The sequence below is a fragment of the Salvelinus sp. IW2-2015 genome, linkage group LG28, assembly GCF_002910315.2.
Source record: "Salvelinus sp. IW2-2015 linkage group LG28, ASM291031v2, whole genome shotgun sequence".
Taxonomy (NCBI): Eukaryota; Metazoa; Chordata; class Actinopteri; order Salmoniformes; family Salmonidae; genus Salvelinus; species Salvelinus sp. IW2-2015.
In genome coordinates, this window is record NC_036868.1 from 19,402,268 (window position 1) to 19,421,601 (window position 19,334).

Below are 19,334 nucleotides of genomic sequence, written 5' to 3' on the forward strand. Positions count from 1 at the left end.
TACTAATTGAGTGTATGTAAACTTCTGACCCACTGGGAATGTGATGAAAGAAATAAAAGCTGTAATAAATCATTCTCTCTACTATTATTCTGATATTTCACATTCTTAAAATAAAGTGGTGATCCTAACTGACCTAAGACAGGGAATTTTTACTAGGATTAAATGTCAGGAATTGTGAAAAACTGAGTTTAAATGTATTTGGCTAAGGTGTATGTAAACGTCCGACTTCAACTGTATATTTCATATATTTTAACATTATACTTTTCTTAAATATATATATWTTTTTTWATCAATTGTCTCCTCAAATGAAGGGGATGATGACACAATCTTTGCAAGTGAGGGAATATTATTTCATTGGTCCTCAACATATTGGCTCAGTCATTTCAGTGGAGTTACTTGTGAGTTAGCCTCCCCCGGAGCAGGTTAGTTCTGAATAATTAATTGCCATAGAAATTTACATGGCTAAAAGGTGAGCCACTTTCGTATGAGCGGTTATCCTGAGTTGAACTCAGAGTTGACCAAAGTTACCTCGCCAACTCCTCACACCTGCTTTGTAGTATACCCCTCTGAGCAATCCAACAGGCCTGGGGCAGGTTGCACCATTTTGTCATAAAGTCCAATGCTCCTTGTAGCACCACCTGATGGCCACTGGAAGAAAATGCACTCCCTAATCTCAAAATGTATCTGGACGAACAATGAAACAAGAATTAAACTCTCCATTTTACAGAGACAAAAGCCTCCCAAACTTCCAATGGTACTTTTGGTCATTTTCTCTGCATTCTTGCATTCTTGGCTAAATCCAGAAACTTGCTTGTCATGGCATCCAATAGAATAAAAATGTGTTCACCAACACAGATTACAAAACCTTATCTATTCCAACGTAGCTCTGAAACAATCTAAATTAAGATTCGGCTCTATTATTTCTCACTTCATTTCTGTTTGGCGTCTAACTGAAAAAATATGTGGAATCACACTGAACTGGTACCTCCAATCACCAATTTTTCATAATCTTGGTCTCCAAATTGGGAGGGTGCCCCATCTTATTTCCCATGTGGCATGACAGTCTCTGTGCATTCCAAGATATTCAACAAAAGTACAACCTGCCTGGCACCTCATTACTTTTCTACTTACAATTACGCTCATGAGGTATCTTGGAAAACAAAGCCTCACCTTCATCCCTTTCATAAGGTACTGCTTGGAAAAAGAGGTCTCGTCTCTGAAATTAATTCCCGTCTAGTAAAGTCCTCATCCAAGCCTCTTTCAATTGACAAATTGTGGAAAAAAGATCTACAAACATCCAACAATGTTCTTAATTGGCAAACAATATGGCACAATATATCTCTCTCTTCCAGAAATCCAAATCACCAAATTATTCACTTTAATTTTGTTCACAGAATGTACTTTACTCCCCGGAAATTCTATTACATTAAAGCCAAACCATCACCCAATTGTACTCTATGCTCTAATGACACCCAAGGTACCTTAATCCATATGACGTGGGAAAGCCCGGGGATAAAATCATTCTGGAAGATGATCTTCCCTGTGCTCTCAATTTCACGCAACCTCTTTCTTTAATTATTATTTATCTTTCTTTAGTTTTCTCCCCTTTTTTTCATATTCATATACTTAACTGTCAATGGATAATAAATGTATATAAAAAATAAGGTTGACAAAAATACAATTCCAAATAAAAGCATGCTGATGCCATTCACATTGAGATACCGAGTCAGAGCTGCCTCTGTGTGCCAATTTCGTTTATTTTAGCGTGCAAAGCTGATGTCATATTTTGCTGCATCTCTTTTGTAAAAACAATACTATCACTATGAATGCTACGAACATGAGTCACTGCCTATTTGCTGTGTTTATATATGCCTGTTATCCAACAAGTGTCAAAAAAAGGAAATGGACTTGACTTTAGTTTAAGACCACTGTTGTTGTATGGAAACATGATACTATTTTATTGTGACCTAGGCTATCCCTAAGTGTAGGAGCTAAGAAGAATAGAATCTCCCTCCCCCAACATTGGCAATATAAAACAGCACATTTCATTAACTGCATCCAAAAGATCAATGAAGGATAACAAGAGAGTCAAGTTACAGAACGTATCATGTCAAGGTTACAGGATTGTGTTGGTGACTGACACATAATACACCTTCTCCTTAATAAGTCACTCACCCTCTGACAAAATACATATTCTGATAACTCACTGTTGCACAGTTGGTTGCCTGCAATACTCCAATACCAATATTCAACAGTGGGTTTGACAGTAACTAAACCTAGCACATACTGTATTAATGTAGCACTGTTAAAGGGATAGTTCACACMAAAAAAATATTTTTGTATTTTGTTAAAATTTGATGGACTAATGAACAAAACACGAAAAGATCCATTCAAAGCATCAGGTAATTTGTTTCTGTGCACCAATTAGTGTTGGTGTTTCAATTCATTGCACCTGTCAGTAGCTCAAAGATGTTCTATTCAACTAATGGATCAATATATGTATATGTTATATGTATATGTATATGTTATATATGTTATCGAAGGAGAACATCGCTATGAGGATGGGGATAAGAAATAGGACATAATAAAATAACAGGAAAGGGGAGACGATAAGACAAATGATACTGAGATGCACTCTAGAGGCCGGTTTCCCAGACATCGGATTAAGCATAGTCCTGGATTTAAAAGTATGCTCAATGAAGATTCTCCATTGAAAGTGCTTTTTRTCCAGTACTAGGCYTAATCTGTGTCTGAGAAACCGGCCCAAAGAGTATACTGCACACTTAGGATGCCCAGTAGTGTGCCGTCCTGTGAGTTTATCTATTTGGTCAATATGTATCCATTAGTTGTAGTGCCACTAAGCATGAATACCAAAGTAAGCACTACCTTCCCCCTGCCACTTTCCTGATTGCAAAATAAAGCATTTGCTACACGGGTAACTGGGCAGCATTTTATAAATCGTTTTTCTTGACTGGGCCGGTTGTTCCCAGGGGGCTGCTGCAGTCTATCATGGTTGATAGTGTGTGATTGTCAAATGACACCCTATTCCCTATAGTGTCCATAGTGGGGGCCCATAGTGCTCTGCTCAAAAGTAGTGCGCTATATAGGGAATAGGGTGCCATTTGTGACACAGTGTTTCTGCTGCGTTCCATGGAGAGAGGCAAACTGAATCTGCGGGAGCTCTGGGCAACTGGGCCATGTTTATTAGGCACCAAACAGAAGAAAACGGAATGAAACATGGAGGGACGATCTGGTTTGGTCCAATAAGAAACGTTCATATTTGTTTTCTGTTGAGTGCCCTAATTAACACGACCCTGACTGATCCTCTACCACAGAGAGAAATGGATTGCAGACCCTCTGCAGTGTGCCTTCTATCATTGACATTCTGCTCAGCTTAGGGTGGGCAGTGGGCAAAGGGGAGGGGTGGGGCTGCGATAAGCCTGCGTTTACAGTCATCTGTTGGAGGCTCATGATAGGAAAAAAGACCCCCCCCCCACCCAACACATAAGCTTCAACGTAAAGCAAAGCTTCTAAGAATTGTTTTCGTATTCAAACAAMAGTTCAGGAGTATTTAGTCTTGCATACTGGCCTATTTCCTCAGGTCAACAAGGTGTGTTTAGCCTTTTCAAAGACACCGTTCAATTTAACCGTTATGCCTTTCGGTTTGAATAATGTGACTGTTTCTACCAGTGGAGTCTGTGGGTGGAAAAATCAGAGGAGGGGCTCAATGTAATGGCTGGAATGGAATAAATGGAAAGGTATCAAACACATAAAACACATGGAAACCATTCCATTTATTTCATTCCAGCCATTACAATGAGCTCTCCTCCGATTTTAATGTGACACCACATTATTTGAAAGGATTATTCTCCTCTTTTTTTCTTCTCTGTTCTTTTCTTTTACCCGATTCCTCTGGCAATGTTCTCCAGCTGGCGACACATGCAGGAGCGCACCTCGTACTCCACGTCCTGGCACAGGGACCTCACCAGGGGCAGGAGGTCCTTCTTCACTCTGCCAAAAGGGGTTCACACAATTTTGGGGCATATCAAGAGAAATCAAATTATGATTGATTATTAGAAAGGTGTCCCAAAGGGCACAATAAAGATTTTTCTACGAGATATTAAAAAAGACTAATTGAATTGAAACTAATTCAGATGAGCTGTGAAATGATTGTAACTAATTTAGCCTAGAATCTATGGGTCCTACATCTATCGTCCAGGCCAGGGGTGGGCTCGCCAGCCAATTAAATGCGGCCTGTGGGGGATATTTTTATTGTTGTTAGGAGAAATTATTATTTTGGGTTGAAAAAACACTCCAGGCCACACTTGAAAGTCTAAAACTAGATAGAAAGTATGTAGACATATATTTTCAAATAATTGCCCTTTTCTGGCCAGCAAATTGATTTTGACAAACAAATGTGTGGCTCCTCGTTGAATTTTTAAATCCCGATGTGGCCCTAGAGCCAAAAAGTTTGCCCACCCCTGGTCTAGACTTTCTATCATTAACTAGTTAATCCCACTGTAGCATCTATGGCCCCTACATCTATTTCACTAATTTAATKAAGACATTTTCTTACAGAAAAATAAGCATTTAATCAAGCAGAAAAACAAGCATCAGACCTTCTGTTTTGGTGATTGAGCAAGATACAAACTCCAGGGATACAAACTCACATGGGAGACTCAAACTTGCAGGCCACCTTCCCCAGGATACGACAGCTGGCTAAACGGGCCTGCAGGGACTGAGACAGCTGAGCTTTGGACACAAGCGGGCTGAGGATCTGCATGATCAACCAATGGGTACAGGATATTAGGGTGTTAGGGAAGGAACAGCCTGTTTAAGGACGCCATGGGTTGCATCCCAAATGACATCCTATTCCATTTATAGTGCACTTTGTTTTTACCAGGGCTCCATCGGGACCATGCTAAATTATGTTGCCAAGTTTAGTTTCCTAACTAACCACAGTTCTTTACAAGTAATTGCGGCTGACTTGAGTTGTCGGGCACAGTATTGTCATACTGAGAAATGATAGCCAACTTAGTTTCTTCCAATGGCACTGTTCCATTAGAAGCCATCTTAATTCCCCATATAAGATATACTAATGGTTATACAGTCATGGGCATTAAAAAGCGAACCTGTACTGCAGGGTAGTATAAAACAATTGCCTCAAACTGGATGTATCTGCATCGTCAGGGGCTTATTTCAGAAATGTATTTCATAACATGCGTTATTGTTAAATGATTGCTAATGAACATGGTGCTTGGCATCTCCCTGTGAGAGAGTTTGTCATATTTACAAATGGACCTTGGCACAGCAAAGCATTTTGAAAAAGTACTGTTTTAATGCCCAGAAATATGCTCAGAAATTCCTTAGAAGCCTGGCATAATTCTCAGGTAAGATACTATGGAACGGTTTCCCAGACACAGAGTAAGCCTAGTTTTGAACTAAAAAGCAAGCTGAATGGAGAATTACAGTAACACATACAAGAAACACATTTAAATTAATAAAATGAGATGCAACAAAATACAAAACAATCTAAATGTCAGGGAGTTGAGGCAAAAATGGAGGTAGTCAGTTKACCAACTGAATGCAAATCGGCCCTATATGTGTCATATACTGCATCGCAGTGCTAGCTGTACCACCAGAAACTCTGGGTTCGAGCCCAGGCTCTGTCGCAGCCGGCCGCGACCGGGAGGTCCATGGGGCGACGCACAATTGGCCTAGCGTCGTCCGGGTTAGGGGAGAGTTTGGCCGGTAGGGATATCCTTGTCTCATCGCGCAGTAGCGACTCCTGTGGCGGGCCGGGTGCAGTGCGCGCTGACCAGGTCGCTAGGCGTACGGTGTTYCCTCAGMCACATTGGTGCGGCTGGCTTTCGGGTTGGACGTGTGTTAAGAAGCAGTGCGGCTTGGTTGGGTTGTGTTTCGGAGGACGCATGGCTCTCGACCTTTGTCTCTCCCGAGCCCGTACGGGAGTTGTGGCGATGAGACAAGACAGTAACTACTAACAATTGGATACCACGAAATTGGGGAGAAAAAGTAATACATTTAAAAGAATATACAGTATATATATTTTTTAAACGTTAATTATTGGCATCCCTGTTTTCAATACCTCAACTTGGGAGGATAACGGCACTTTATCTAAAATCTTTCATGAGACTGGAGAACACATTGGGAAGGATCTTGGATCATTCCTCCATACAGAATCTTTCCAGATCATTGATATCCTTTGTCTGCCTTATTGACTGCTCTCTTCAATTCAAACCATAAGGTTTTCAATGGGGTTCAAGTCCAGAGACTGAGATGGCCATTTCAAAATTGTGATTTTGTGGTCAATTAACCATTTATTTATGGATTTTGATGTGTGCTTGGGGTTATTAATATTTTATATAAGATACTTTTAGCAATCAAAAGTAAGTGTGACAATTAACCACCATTACAAACCTGAGTCTAATCTGAATATAATGTTTGGGGTTGCGCAATAATCTATCCTACACAAATGCACATAGCCAGATTTTGGCTACGCTACTTTGAAGCAAGGTAAGACATACCTCATAATATGAAGTAAAACATACAGGTTTCAAACAATTAAGTAAATGTTTTTAAAATGCATACGGTCTCCAGTTCAGATTGCAAGGTAGCCTGCCTACCGTGTTGCCTATGCACACAAATGGTGAATGGAGCACACGGTACAAAATAAAAACTGTATCTCTTTTTAAACGTTGCCATCAAAACACTGTTTTTAACACGCGATTGCATTTAGAACTTTTGCGCAATGACTGGGCTTATAAGAACACGTTTCACTCCAGTAGCAACCAGCTGTTTGAGAAGATGCAGCTCTCGCTGTCCGACAGGTGATATTCCGCTCAAACTAGGCACTGTGCACGACTGATAAATAGATACATGACGAACTAACGAAAATACACACGTGCCAATTTAATTCCATAAACTATGCTAATTAACGTATAGACCGGTAAGCATGACTGGTCAAATTTATTTGGTTCATTTTATAATTACCTGTATTATTTTTTTATTTTTATTATTTCACCTTTATTTAACCAGGTAGGCCAGTTGAGAACAAGTTCTCATTTACAACTGCGACCTGGCCAAGATAAAGCAAAGCAGTGTGACAAAAACAACAACACAGAGTTACACATAAACAAACGTACAGTCAATAACACAATAGAAAAATCTATGTACAGTGTGTGCAAACGTAGAGATAGTAGGGAGGTAAGGCAATAAATAGGCCATAGAGGCGAAATAATTACAATTTAGCATTAACACTGGAGTGATAGATGATGTGCAAGTAGAGATAGATACTGGGGTGCAAAAGAGCAAGAGGATAAATAACAATAGGGGGATGAGGTAGTTGGGTGTGCTATTTACAGATTGGCTGTGTACAGGTACAGTGATCGGTAAACTGATCTGACAGCTGATGCTTAAAATTAGAGAGGGAGATATAAGACTCCAGCTTCAGTGATTTTTGCAATTCGTTCCAGTCATTGGCAGCAGATCACTGGAAGGAAAGGTGGCCAAAGGAAGTGTTGGCTTTGGGGATGACCAGTGAAATATACCTGCTGGAGCACACTATGGTGACCAGTGAGCTGAGAAGGCGGGGCTTTACCTAGCAAAGACTTATGGATGACCTGGAGCCAGTGGGTTTGGCGACGAATATGTAGTGAGGGCCAGACAACGAGAGCATACAGGTCGCAGTGGTGGGTAGTATATGGGGCTTTGGTGACAAAATGGATGCCACTGTGATAGACTACATCCGGTTTGCTGAGTAGAGTATTGGAGGATATTTTGTAAATGACATCGCCGAAGTCAAGGATTAGTAGGATAGTCAGTTTTACGAGGGTATGTTTGGCAGCATGAGTGAAGGAGGCTTTGTTGCGAAATAGGAAGCTGATTCTAGATTTAATTTTGAATTGGAGATGCTTAATGTGACTCTGGAAAGAGAGTTTGCAGTCTAACCATACACCTAGGTATTTGTAGTTGCCCACATATTCTAAGTCAGAAGCGTTCAGAGTAGTGATGCTAGTCGGGCAGGCGGGTGCGGGCAACAATCGGTTGAAGATCATGCATTTAGTTTTACTAGCATTTAAAAGCAGTTGGAGGCCACGGAAGGAGACAGGAGCTTGTATGTGTTACGTTAATGTGTTAGCTAGTGTACATTTCAGGTTGTTGTTACCTCCTGTCTGATGGTTTCCTTTGGTAAAGCATCGATTGCAGACAGCAAAGTTTCCAGCCATGCGTTGCTCACCACTGTCGAAGAGAAACAGAGAAAAACTGACATTTTAAAAACTGCTACCAATATTTAATAAGGATGCCAGGGCCTTTGAAGTTTCGAAATGGAACATCCCTGTGCCAGAGAGTATGATGCCCTGCCAACCTACAGCCCACCAGTGACGGTAAGTCACAACGGTTAAGCTCTGTCACGAATTCAAACTGCTGCATTCACTCCCTCGCTCACACTGTGGGCGAAATGCCAGGCAGACACCAGCTACATTGAACAGATCTGTGAGAAGAAGCTTTCATCGACTGTAATCCTGGAACAGTAGGATGCTGAATTGAAAACCTGAGTGAGCAACAGGCTTGTTCCTCTCGTGCCAACAATGGCTAAAGATTGATTCCTGCCGAGTAAGGTGCCACATGAATTGTACACAAGCTTAAAGCATGCTATTTGAGACTTTTGAGGGGATGTTACTTAACGCTCAATCTAAAGTTAAATCTTGAGCTAGGAGAGGAAAACTGCAAAGCTGAGCTTTGCAGTGTAGGTCTGGCTGCATCCAACTCGCCCGGTTGTTACTATACAACCCACAAGTCTCTGCAATGTCATTTTGGACAGGCTTAATTTGCCACTGGAAGACATTACACAAATAAAAAATACCCAGCTTTATGTCCTGCCAAAACATGACATTGTTTACATTCAGGGTCCAACATTAACGTTTTTCTTACTGGCCCAATTGAGCCAGTTGGCCAAAAAACTACTGTCCCGAACAGAATTTCAACGGGCCTGGACATGGTGTAGTTTGAAATGAATTGGTGTTATGCAGGACCCATAGATTGGAATGCTTCTTTCTATATTCAGCAATTAATAGGCTACATTTGGTTATTATGATACCGCTTAGATGTTAAGTCCCCTATTTAGGGGGCTTTGAGTGGTTCTGGACCGGTTTTGGTGTACAAAACGCTCTGTGAACATCGTAGGGTCATGTGTCTTATAGTGCAAGAAAGCCCTGTCTCTCTGCTCCCACTCTCCCAGCGGGGCTAACTTGAAGTGTCAGGTATCAGACCCCACATTTGCATAGGGACGTGTCACATTTCCGGGCCTATCCAGATAAAGGAACGATTTCCTGTGTCTGTGAAACTTAGAGCTTCGCTTGCAATAGTGCATAATAAACGGGAGAATCTAGCAGATGCAACAATACTAGTTTAATCTCGCGGTGATATTCTCAGCAGGAATTAGAGCCCTCAACGTAAGTAAATAAAGTAATAGAATTGAACAAGACCACTTTCTCTTGGTCACAGACGGACAAAACCACTTTGTGCTTAAAGCTGAAGTTACGAGTCTGCACACATTTAAATGGTGTCTCTGTGCTTCTCAGTGGACGTTTAGGAGAAAATTCTCTGTCTGCAGTTATATTAAATAGTGCCAATATTGTACTAAGTATGACCATATTTATTTTACACATAGTATAAGATATCACATTTCTTATAAGTCATTTATAATTTCATCGTTACTACATTTAGAAAGGATTTCAGTAATTTCAAGACTTTTGTTCAATAGGAAAAAAATATATGATTCTTCACATTTTCCTAATATTTATATACATATATTTTTACAAGAAATGTGAGTTCCAGACCTTTCTAAAACTATGCAAATGTAGCAGTTATTGTTTATGGCCACCTCATGAAAAATGTTTACGTTTGGGTATGTCTATTTAGGTGGAAATCCACGCATCGTCTGATATTTTTTGTTGTGGTATTTTTTTATCTTTCTATTTTAAATTATTATTATTTATTTTTGTACACCAATTTTGAGGTATCCCAATTGGTAGTTACAGTCTTGTCCCATCGCTGCAACTCCAATACGGACTCAGGAGAGGTAAAGGTCGAGAGCCGTGCGTCCTCCGAAACATGACCCCACCAAGCCGCACTGCTTCTTGACACAATGCCCGCTTAACCCGGAAGCCAGCTGCACCAATGTGGTAGAAGAAACTGCGTACACCTGGTGACCATGTCAGCGTGCATGCGCCCGGCCCACCTCAGGAGTTGCTAGAGCGCGATGAGACAAGTACATCCCGGGCAGCCAAACTCTCCCCTAACCCGGACGACGCTGGGCCAATTGTGCGCCGCCTTATGGGTCTCCCGGTCGCAGCCGGCTGCGACACAGCCGAACCAGGATCTGTAGTGACACAGCTAGAACTGTGATGCAGTGCCTTAGACTGCTGCGCCACTCGGGAGGCCTGTGCATCGTGTTATTTTAACCAATTATGCATACAGTTGAAGTCGGAAGTTTACATACACCTTAGCCAAATAGATTTAAACTTAGTTTTTCACATTTCCTGACCTTTAATCCTAGTAAAAATTCCCTGTCTTAGGTCAGTTAGGATCACCACTTTATTTTAAGTATGTGAAATGTCAGAATAATAGTAGAGAGAATTATTTATTTCAGCTTTTTTTTCTTTCATCACATTCCCAGTGGGTCAGAAGTTTACATACACTCAATTATATTTGTAGCATTGTCTTTAAATTGTTTAACTTGGGTCAAACATTTCGGGCAGCCTTCCACAAGCTTCCCACAATAAGTTGGGTAAATTTTGGCCCATTCCTCCTGACAGAGCTGGTGTAACTGAGTCAGGTTTGTAGGCCTCCTTGCTCACACACACTTTTTCAGTTCTGCCCTCAAATTTTCTATAAGATTTAGGTCATGGCTTTGTAATGGCCACTCCAATACCTTGACTTTGTTGTCCTCAAGCCATTATGGGGTCATTGTCCATATGGAAGACCCATTTGCGACCAAGCTTTGAACATCCTGACTGAGGTCTTGAGATGTTGCTTCAATATATCCACATCATTTTCCATCCTCATGATGCCATCTATTTTGTGAAGTGCACCAGTCCCTCCTGCAGCAAAGCACCCCAACAACATGATGCTGCCACCCCCGTGCTTCACGGTTGAGATGGTTCTTCGGCTTGCAAGCATCCCCCTTTTTCCTCCAAACATAACGATGATCATTGAGGCCAAACAGTTCTATTTTTGTTTCATCAGACCAGAGGACATTTCCCCAAAAAGTACGATCTTTGTCCCCATGTGCAGTTGCAATCCGTAGTCTGGCTTTTTTATGGCGGTTTTGTAGCAGTGGCTTCTTCCTTGCTGAGCGGCCTTTCAGGTTATGTCGATATATGACTCRTTTAACTGTGGATATAGATACTTTTGAACCTGTTTCCTCCAGCATCTTCACAAAGTCCTTTGCTTTTGTTCTGGGATTGGTTTGCACTTTTTGCACCAAAGTACATTCATCTCTAGGAGCGGTATGACGGCTGCGTGGTACCATTGTGTTTATACTTGCGTACTATTGTTTGTACAGATGAACGTGGTACCTTCAGGCGTTTGGAAATTGCACCCAAAAATGAACCCGACTTGTGGAAGTCTACAATTCTTTTTCTGAGGTCTTGGCTGATTTATTTTGATTTTCCCATGACGTCAAGCAAAGAGTCACTGAGTTTGAAGGTAGGCCTTGAAATACATCCACAGGTACACCTCCAATTGACTCAAATTATGTCAATTAGCCTAACAAGCTTCTAAAGCCATGACATAATTTTATGGAATTTTCCAAGCTCTTTAAAGGCACAGTCAACTTAGTGTATGTAAACTTCTGACCCACTGGAATTGTGATACAGTGAATTATAAGTGAAATAATCTGTCTGTAAACAATTGTGGGAAAAATTACTTGTGTCATGTAGACTCCAACCTAAGGGTATGTAAAACTTACAACTTCAACTGTAGGTATTGCCTACTAATTGGATGATTATTTMATTGGAAACACTTATCTTCCTCTACTACAAAACATAGAAATGCGCCATTTTCACTTATGTTGATGTTGGAGTGGTGCTGGAGATGACGAATATAAAGTTGAACATTTTTGAAATTTCCCTTTTAGCTATAGCCAAAACCTATACATTTTTTAAATAACAGACACTCCTTAACTATCTTGTGTCTAGCTGTGTAAAAAAAACGAGCMTATATTCCCTTTTCTCTCCATCCGATAGGTTATGAAATTGGCCTATATGCTATCCTTTTCTCATCTTATGCATGGATTTCTCCCAATCAAACAATGAATTCAATCTCAAAAAGTTGTTTGAATAGCCTAAAMACGTAAGGTAGCCAGGGGACTAATAATGAGAACAGACAATATCAATAGCCTATAGTAAACACAGTCCAGTTCAAAGTGAATGGCACAGATCCATATATGGCAATGGCTATTTGCATATAGGCCTACTACAGCTCTGATTGGTTATGACGCACCAGTCAGGTCTGAGCGTGCCTGTCAATTCAATAGAGTCCCACTCCAATGCCCTCTGCCTACAAGAAAATCTCTTGCACAGTTAGTTTTGCATACCAAGTCTTGCATAGTTAATTTTTAATATTGTGTTGATTAGATCACAATTCCCACAGTAGAACAAAACGTTGATAGTGTTAACTAAAGGGGAAAACTCCAGAAAGTTGAGGGAAGTTCAATCTCGTGCTTCTCTGCGCGGGATGATATTTCTTCTGTGTGGCAGTCAGATGGGAGCTGCGCGCACGCGCACGTGTGCAGCTTAGAGGGACCATTGGTTGTATCATTCGACTTCACGCTATAGCGGATTTTTTGTTGTTGGAGTTTGCCAATAGGGGCGATACCATTGTATATCACAATGTTTTATGGGTATATAATCACGATAGGACAAAGGTTGACATCGCCAAACTTTACCGCCTTGGTTTTTGTCAAATCAGTCTAGTTTGGCATGAGTTATTTGCTTACTAATGCCATGCTAATGACACGGTGAAGACAACTTTAACTTCCTGCCATGGTCTTGTCGAATCAGTTGTGGTAGCCTGTAATAAGTTATTATCATCACGACTGCTTATGACATCTCTTATGTTATGCTTATAAGAACCATGCTGACCTGTGTCCCGGTGGTCCAGGTTAAGTAGAACGATCTGTAGGATGGAGTGGGTGTGAGTCTGGATGAGGACAATGTCATCCTGGAGCAAGGTCAGGAAGGAGCCTGCCGCCGCTAGCTGCATGTCTGCCCCGGCTACGTGCAGTACTTCCTGTGTCAGAGGGCGAGAGGGGGTTAAAAGTGGGGAAGGGTTAGGAGTGAAGAGGTTTATTGACCATTTGTTACTATGGACATGTAGTCACAAGACACACCAAAGAGGAATAATTATAATTTAATGGACATTTGTCATTAATGTTTCTATTCAGTCATAAAATGTCGGTTTTACCACAGTACAGTGGTTAATATGAATATTAGGCTTTAGAGTAGAACAGATTAATTGGCCCACCCGAACTTTTGGCACTACCCGTCGGAAGGTCTCTGCTGGATTCTGACGMACCAGGTTTGGCAGGTTGATGATTACACTGGCTCTCTGGACATCCTGACCTGAGCTGGGGAAAGAGAACCAAAGAACAGAGCACAGCTATAGCAAGCATGTTACATTTCCTGTAAGAATTGGGGGTGAATGCAACCATACAATACACAAACAGTGTTCATCAATTAATACTTTGCTAACATACATACACATACACACACACACACTGACACATACATACACCCACCATATACAATGCTGCTAATTGGTACTCTTATTATTATCTATCCTGATGCCTAGACACTTAACCCCTGCCTACATGTAGGTATGCCAGCAGCATACGACCCTGCAGCCAGCAGCCCACTGCTGGTTTAGCAGCATACCACCCTGCAGCCCACTGCTGGTTTAGCAGCATACCACCCTGCTGCACACTGCTGGCTTAGCTCTGAAGCTAAGCAGGGTTGGTCCCTGGATGGGAGACCAGATGCTGCTGGAAGTGGTGTTGGAGAACCAGTAGAAGGCACTCTCCTCTGGTCAAAGAAAAAAATATCCCAGGGCAGTAGGATGGGATGTCCTGACTCTCTATGGTCACTAAAGATCCCATGGTACTGATCTTAAGAGTAGGGGTGTTAACCCTGCAGTCCTGGTTAAATTCCTTATCTGGCCCTCATGGCCACCTAATCATCCCCAGCATCCAATTGGCTCATCAATCTCCCTTGTAACTATTCCCCAGGTTGTTGCTGTAAATGAGAATTTGTTCGCAGTCAAATTACCAGGTAAAATAAGAATTAAAGAAACAAGTTCATATCTACCACATAACCCTGGACATTGATATGGTATTGGTAATCCTTGTATATAGCTTCATTCTTGTGTTTTTATTTCTCATGTCTTTTTTTCTTATCTAACGCTGCATCGTTGGGAAAGAGCTTGTAAGTAAGCATTTCATTGTAAGGTGTTGTATTGGGCACGTGATGAATACAATTTGATTTGATTTGCAGTCAATTCATTTTATGTCCAGTCAATACAGGACGTGAACTGAAATTCAAAGAGTAATCAATAAAAAAAAAGCTTAAATTAGAGTTGCAACATTCCGTCCACTTTCCCCAAATTCCGGTCACTTTTTGGGAAACCTGGGAACTTTCGGGATTTGCAACCCTAGCTTTGATGCTGTCCACCTAGAAAACAATTTTATTGATAAGTTATTAGTTTATGTTAGTATTATTTTAATATACTGTATATTATTAGCTGAGTTTATTTTTCTCAATCAGAGCTAWACTTGGGACTCTTTTGTTAGGTGTGGAAGATAGCACCACCAAAGCGACACACTGCTGASCATTTATATCATACGTAGAGTTTTATTTTTCAGTGGGACAATTACACAAATGTTAATGCCAAAGACACACCAAGGTGTTGAGTGTTCCTGTGTGGTCCAGTCCCTGTCCTGACTTAAATTTGCTTGAAGATTAGGCACAAGCTTTGAATATTGCTGTCCATCAATGATTCCCAAACACATTTACTGAGCTTGAGCAATTTTGACAAAAACAATGCCTTCAGAAAGTATTCATACCCCTTGATTTATTCCACACTGTGTTGTTACAGCCTGAATTCAAAATKGATTTAAAAATATATATATACATCCATCTACATACAATACCTCATAATAACAAAGTGAAAACTTGATTTTAGAAATTTGTGCAAATTTATTGAAAATGACATACTATCACCTTCGGCAGCGATTACAGYTGTGAGTCTCTAAGAGCTTTGCACACCTGAACTGTACAATATTTGCACATCATTATTTTTTTTAAATTCTTTAAGCTCTGTCAAGTTGGTTGTTGATCATTGCTAGAAAGCCATTTTCAAGTCTTGCCATAGATTTGCAAGCTGATTTAAGTCAAAACTGTAATTAGGCCACTCAGGAATACTCAATGTGGTCTTGGTAAGCAACTCCAGTGTAGATTTGGCCTTGTGTTTTAGRTTATTGTCCTGCTGAAAGGTGAATCTGTCTCCCAGTGTCTGTTGGAAAGCCGACTGAACCAGGTTTTCCTCTAGTATTTGCCTGTGCTTAGCTCTATTAGTTTATTTTTATCCTAAAACACTCCGTAGTCTTTGCCAATGACAAACATACCCATAACAAGATGCACTTGTGATGCATTTAGAAAAATTGTCTATAATTTTATTTCACTTTGAAGATGTGGGGTAGGTTGTGTAGATCTGTAGAAAGAAAATCAAATGTAATCTTGTTTTAGATTTACTTTTAAGGCAGCAAAAATGTGAAGAACAGTGCAAGGGGTGTGTAGACTCACTAGGCACCGTATATTTGCTGTAAMTGTTCAAATGTTCTTCAAAGTCCATAGGTGAAAAGTTGTAGAGTTGCTTTGATGTGATAGCATTGTTGTTTGGATGTTTTCTTCCCACTAATTAGGCTATTTTCTGATTAATCATATCGTCTATCCACTAGAAATATAGATCTTGGATCAGGCTAATGAGACCATGAGGCTACAAGAGATTGGATTAATCTCACACACCACCAGTGAGCTGATCGATTTCAAGCTCATTGATCCTGTTAGCTTGGGGAGAACCGGGACGAAAGTAACACGGGGCAAAAGTAACAAGCCAATTTTCTCAGATAACACAGAAGCTGAAATGTTGTAGTGAAGCCAGCATGTTCCTAATGCGGAGGACAACCTTCCTGCAAAAAAAGCAGCACAGTCTGACAATGTTTCGCCGAGTTATCAACAAAAAGTGTTTTTGTGTGACATAAATAGAAAAACGGATAAAGAAGTGTTTTTCAGTTGTGTTGAGTTGTTCATGGTTACAAACATGTCATTTTCTAAACCCATCTTGTGACTAAATGACAGCATAGGTTTCAAGTATCATGCTAGCTAGTCTTGGGTATTAGCCAGGGAGAAGTTACAGGAGAGAGGCGTCATTCAAGATGGCGCAGATGCAGAAGGTTGCCGTTTTACGAGCTCCAAATCAACTTTGCTATTTAGTCATATTTTTTTTATACAGAAGGTTTATGCTATTATCTCCTATGACCACCAAACACTTTTTGACATCAGATCGACAGTTACTAACGTCATGATGTGGCAGGTGGCAGCGTGGTAGGCACAGCTTGTCCCATGAATTAACCACAAAAATAGAGGATTAACTGATAACTACGAAACCAACATTCTGGATAATATAGAGAATCTGGAACTATTTATTGATCAGCATTTTGATGTGCTCGGAAAATAAACGGATACATCGAAGCGAACAAGAGAAGACCTTYCCTTGAGTTCTGTGAGCGAAACAGGAGGAAAGCCGAATCTAAAATTCCTAATTTAACATTGGAGGGGGTCGTTTTTATAACTATGTCTCCAGAAGACAGAGCWTTGCTTACAAGCATGAGCGAGCAGTTAAAAAAACTGGATATATTGCCTGGGCTACTGGGGGAGGTTGAGGCCTTAAAAACAGGATTGGATTACAGTAATAAAATGATGGAAGAAATACGAGCGGAAAATAAGATATTGAAAACTACCATGAACTCCCTTAAAGACACTACAGAGAGGCTACGGTATTATAAAACAATGAATTCCTAATTACTTGATCTAAAGTGCAGAAGTATAAAAATAATATTGTTTCAAAAGGCTCTGAGCAGAGAAGCAGAATGTGTGTCTAGTAGTGGATAAATGATATGTAAACAACCAAATGTTCAAGGACTCGAAGATTACAACGTGGCTGTGAGTGATAGCTACCTCCTGTTGAGGATACATATCTGCAACGCATTACACTGTACAAATATGGATTCATTCGTTTTTTACAAAAACATTTTATTTGTATTTTTTTGCATGAACAATAAAAAAACGTTTTTTTTCAATTATACATTTTTTTATATTCATGCCGTATGGAACCGTGGACTATGTGGACTTAAGACAAGGTTTGACTTATTTTAGTTTAATTGAAACTTGGGTATCATTATGGTAAGTGGGAAAATAAGTAAAGCAAGTTATAATTGTAATGGCTTTGCAGATCAAAAAAAGACTATACATTTTTACATGGCTAGAAAGAATATGATATCTATTGTTTACAGGAAACTCATTCATCAAATATAGGATGAGGTTGGGTGGAAAAAGGACTGGGAGGGAAAAATATATTTTTGCCGTGGGCAAAGAAACTCAAAAGAGGTGATTATACTAATTAATACAAATTTTGATCCGATTSTGCAAACTGTGCAAACAGATCCGCAAGGAAGGTGGACTATTTTAAATATGCTATTGGACCAAAAACAGATTTGGCTAATTAATCTATATGGGCCAAATAATGATGATCCACACTTGTTCGAAATTATCTATATGATCTATTGAGCTCACAAGCAATGGAAGAATCTATTATTATGGTGGGAGATTATAATACGATTTTAAGTACCTCAATGGACCGTAAAGGAAATCACTCTACAAACTATCACCCTCAAGCACTTAAGGAGATCACAAAGATCATGGATACATTAAAACTAGTGGATATATGGAGGTTGAAAAACCCTGACCTAGTGAGATATACATGGAGGAGGCTTAATCAAGCTAGCCGTCTTGATTACTTCCTAGTCTCGTTCTTGCTGGCATCAAAAGTAAAACAAGTATTAATAGGAGAACAAATGYGATCGGACCACCATCTAATTGGCCTCCATATAACTCTTACAGAATTTCCACGTGGACGGGGATATTGGAAATTTAATCAAAGCCTATTGGATGACAATTTGTTCTTAACTATGACAAAATAATTAATAAATTACTTTTTTTGTACAACATAGGTACAGCAGATCCCCTTGTTGTATGGAACACTTTGAAATGTACTTTTAGAGGCCATTCAATACAATACTCATCGTTAAAACAAAAGCAGTTTAGGACAAAAGAGATTAGAATAATAAAGGAAATAGAGGAAGCTACAGCGCAAGCAGATGGTAACGGAAACTGTACTATAGGCACAAAATAGGTTAGAGGAAAAACAAATTGGAGGTACTTATTCAAAAATGATCAAGTGTAATGTATTACAAAAATAAAGCGAATTGGATGGAAAATTGTGAAAAATGCACAACCTTTTCTTGAATCTTCAACATAGAAATTCTACCAAAAAGAATTTACAGAAACTCGTTACAAATGATGGAGTTACCCAGGAAGCAAAATATTTTAAGAATATGTTTTCTTTTCAGTCTCCYCCATTTCCACTGAATGATGTTAACTGTAAGGATTTCCTTCCTAGTAATAATGTGAAATTAACAAATTTACAGAAAGACCTGTGTGAAGGCCAACTTACAGAAAGGGAATTTTGAGGCAATAAAATCTTTTCAGTCTGTAAAAACACCAGGGCTTGACGGCATACCAGCAGAAGTATATCAGACCTTTTTTGATGTACTCAAAGATCCATTATTAGCATGTTTTAATTACTCTTATACAAATGGTAGACTTTCAGGTACTCAACAAGAAGGTCTGATTTCATTACAACTAAAACAGGACACAGGTGGTAAGTATAAAGTATAAAGTATAAAAAAACTGGAGCCCTCTAACACTTCAATGTTGCGATGTGAAAATCCTGGCGAAATGCATAGCACTTAGAATAAAAAAGGTTTTACCAGATATTGTTCATCCTGATCAGACAGGTTTTTTAAATAGAGATAATATACGACAATTGACACAATTGAATATTATGAAACATCGAAGATACCAGGCCTGGTCTTCATAGCAGATTTTGAAAAGGCGTTTGATGAAGTACGACAAGAA

At 39.8% G+C, this 19,334-nt stretch overlaps 1 protein-coding gene across 2 annotated transcripts in view; it reads right to left on the minus strand.

Annotated features, from left to right (window-relative positions):
* ppp4r4 (protein phosphatase 4, regulatory subunit 4) overlaps positions 1-19,334 on the minus strand; it is a 116,592-nt gene that overhangs the window by 52,607 nt on the left and 44,651 nt on the right. For both annotated transcript variants that reach the window (XM_023973829.3, XM_070435950.1), the window contains 5 exons: positions 13,549-13,651; positions 13,167-13,314; positions 8,186-8,259; positions 4,671-4,777; positions 3,904-4,011 (listed from right to left, as the gene is read on the minus strand). In XM_023973829.3, the coding sequence (XP_023829597.1) occupies positions 3,904-4,011; positions 4,671-4,777; positions 8,186-8,259; positions 13,167-13,314; positions 13,549-13,651 (540 nt within the window). The remainder of the gene's footprint in view (positions 1-3,903; positions 4,012-4,670; positions 4,778-8,185; positions 8,260-13,166; positions 13,315-13,548; positions 13,652-19,334) is intronic.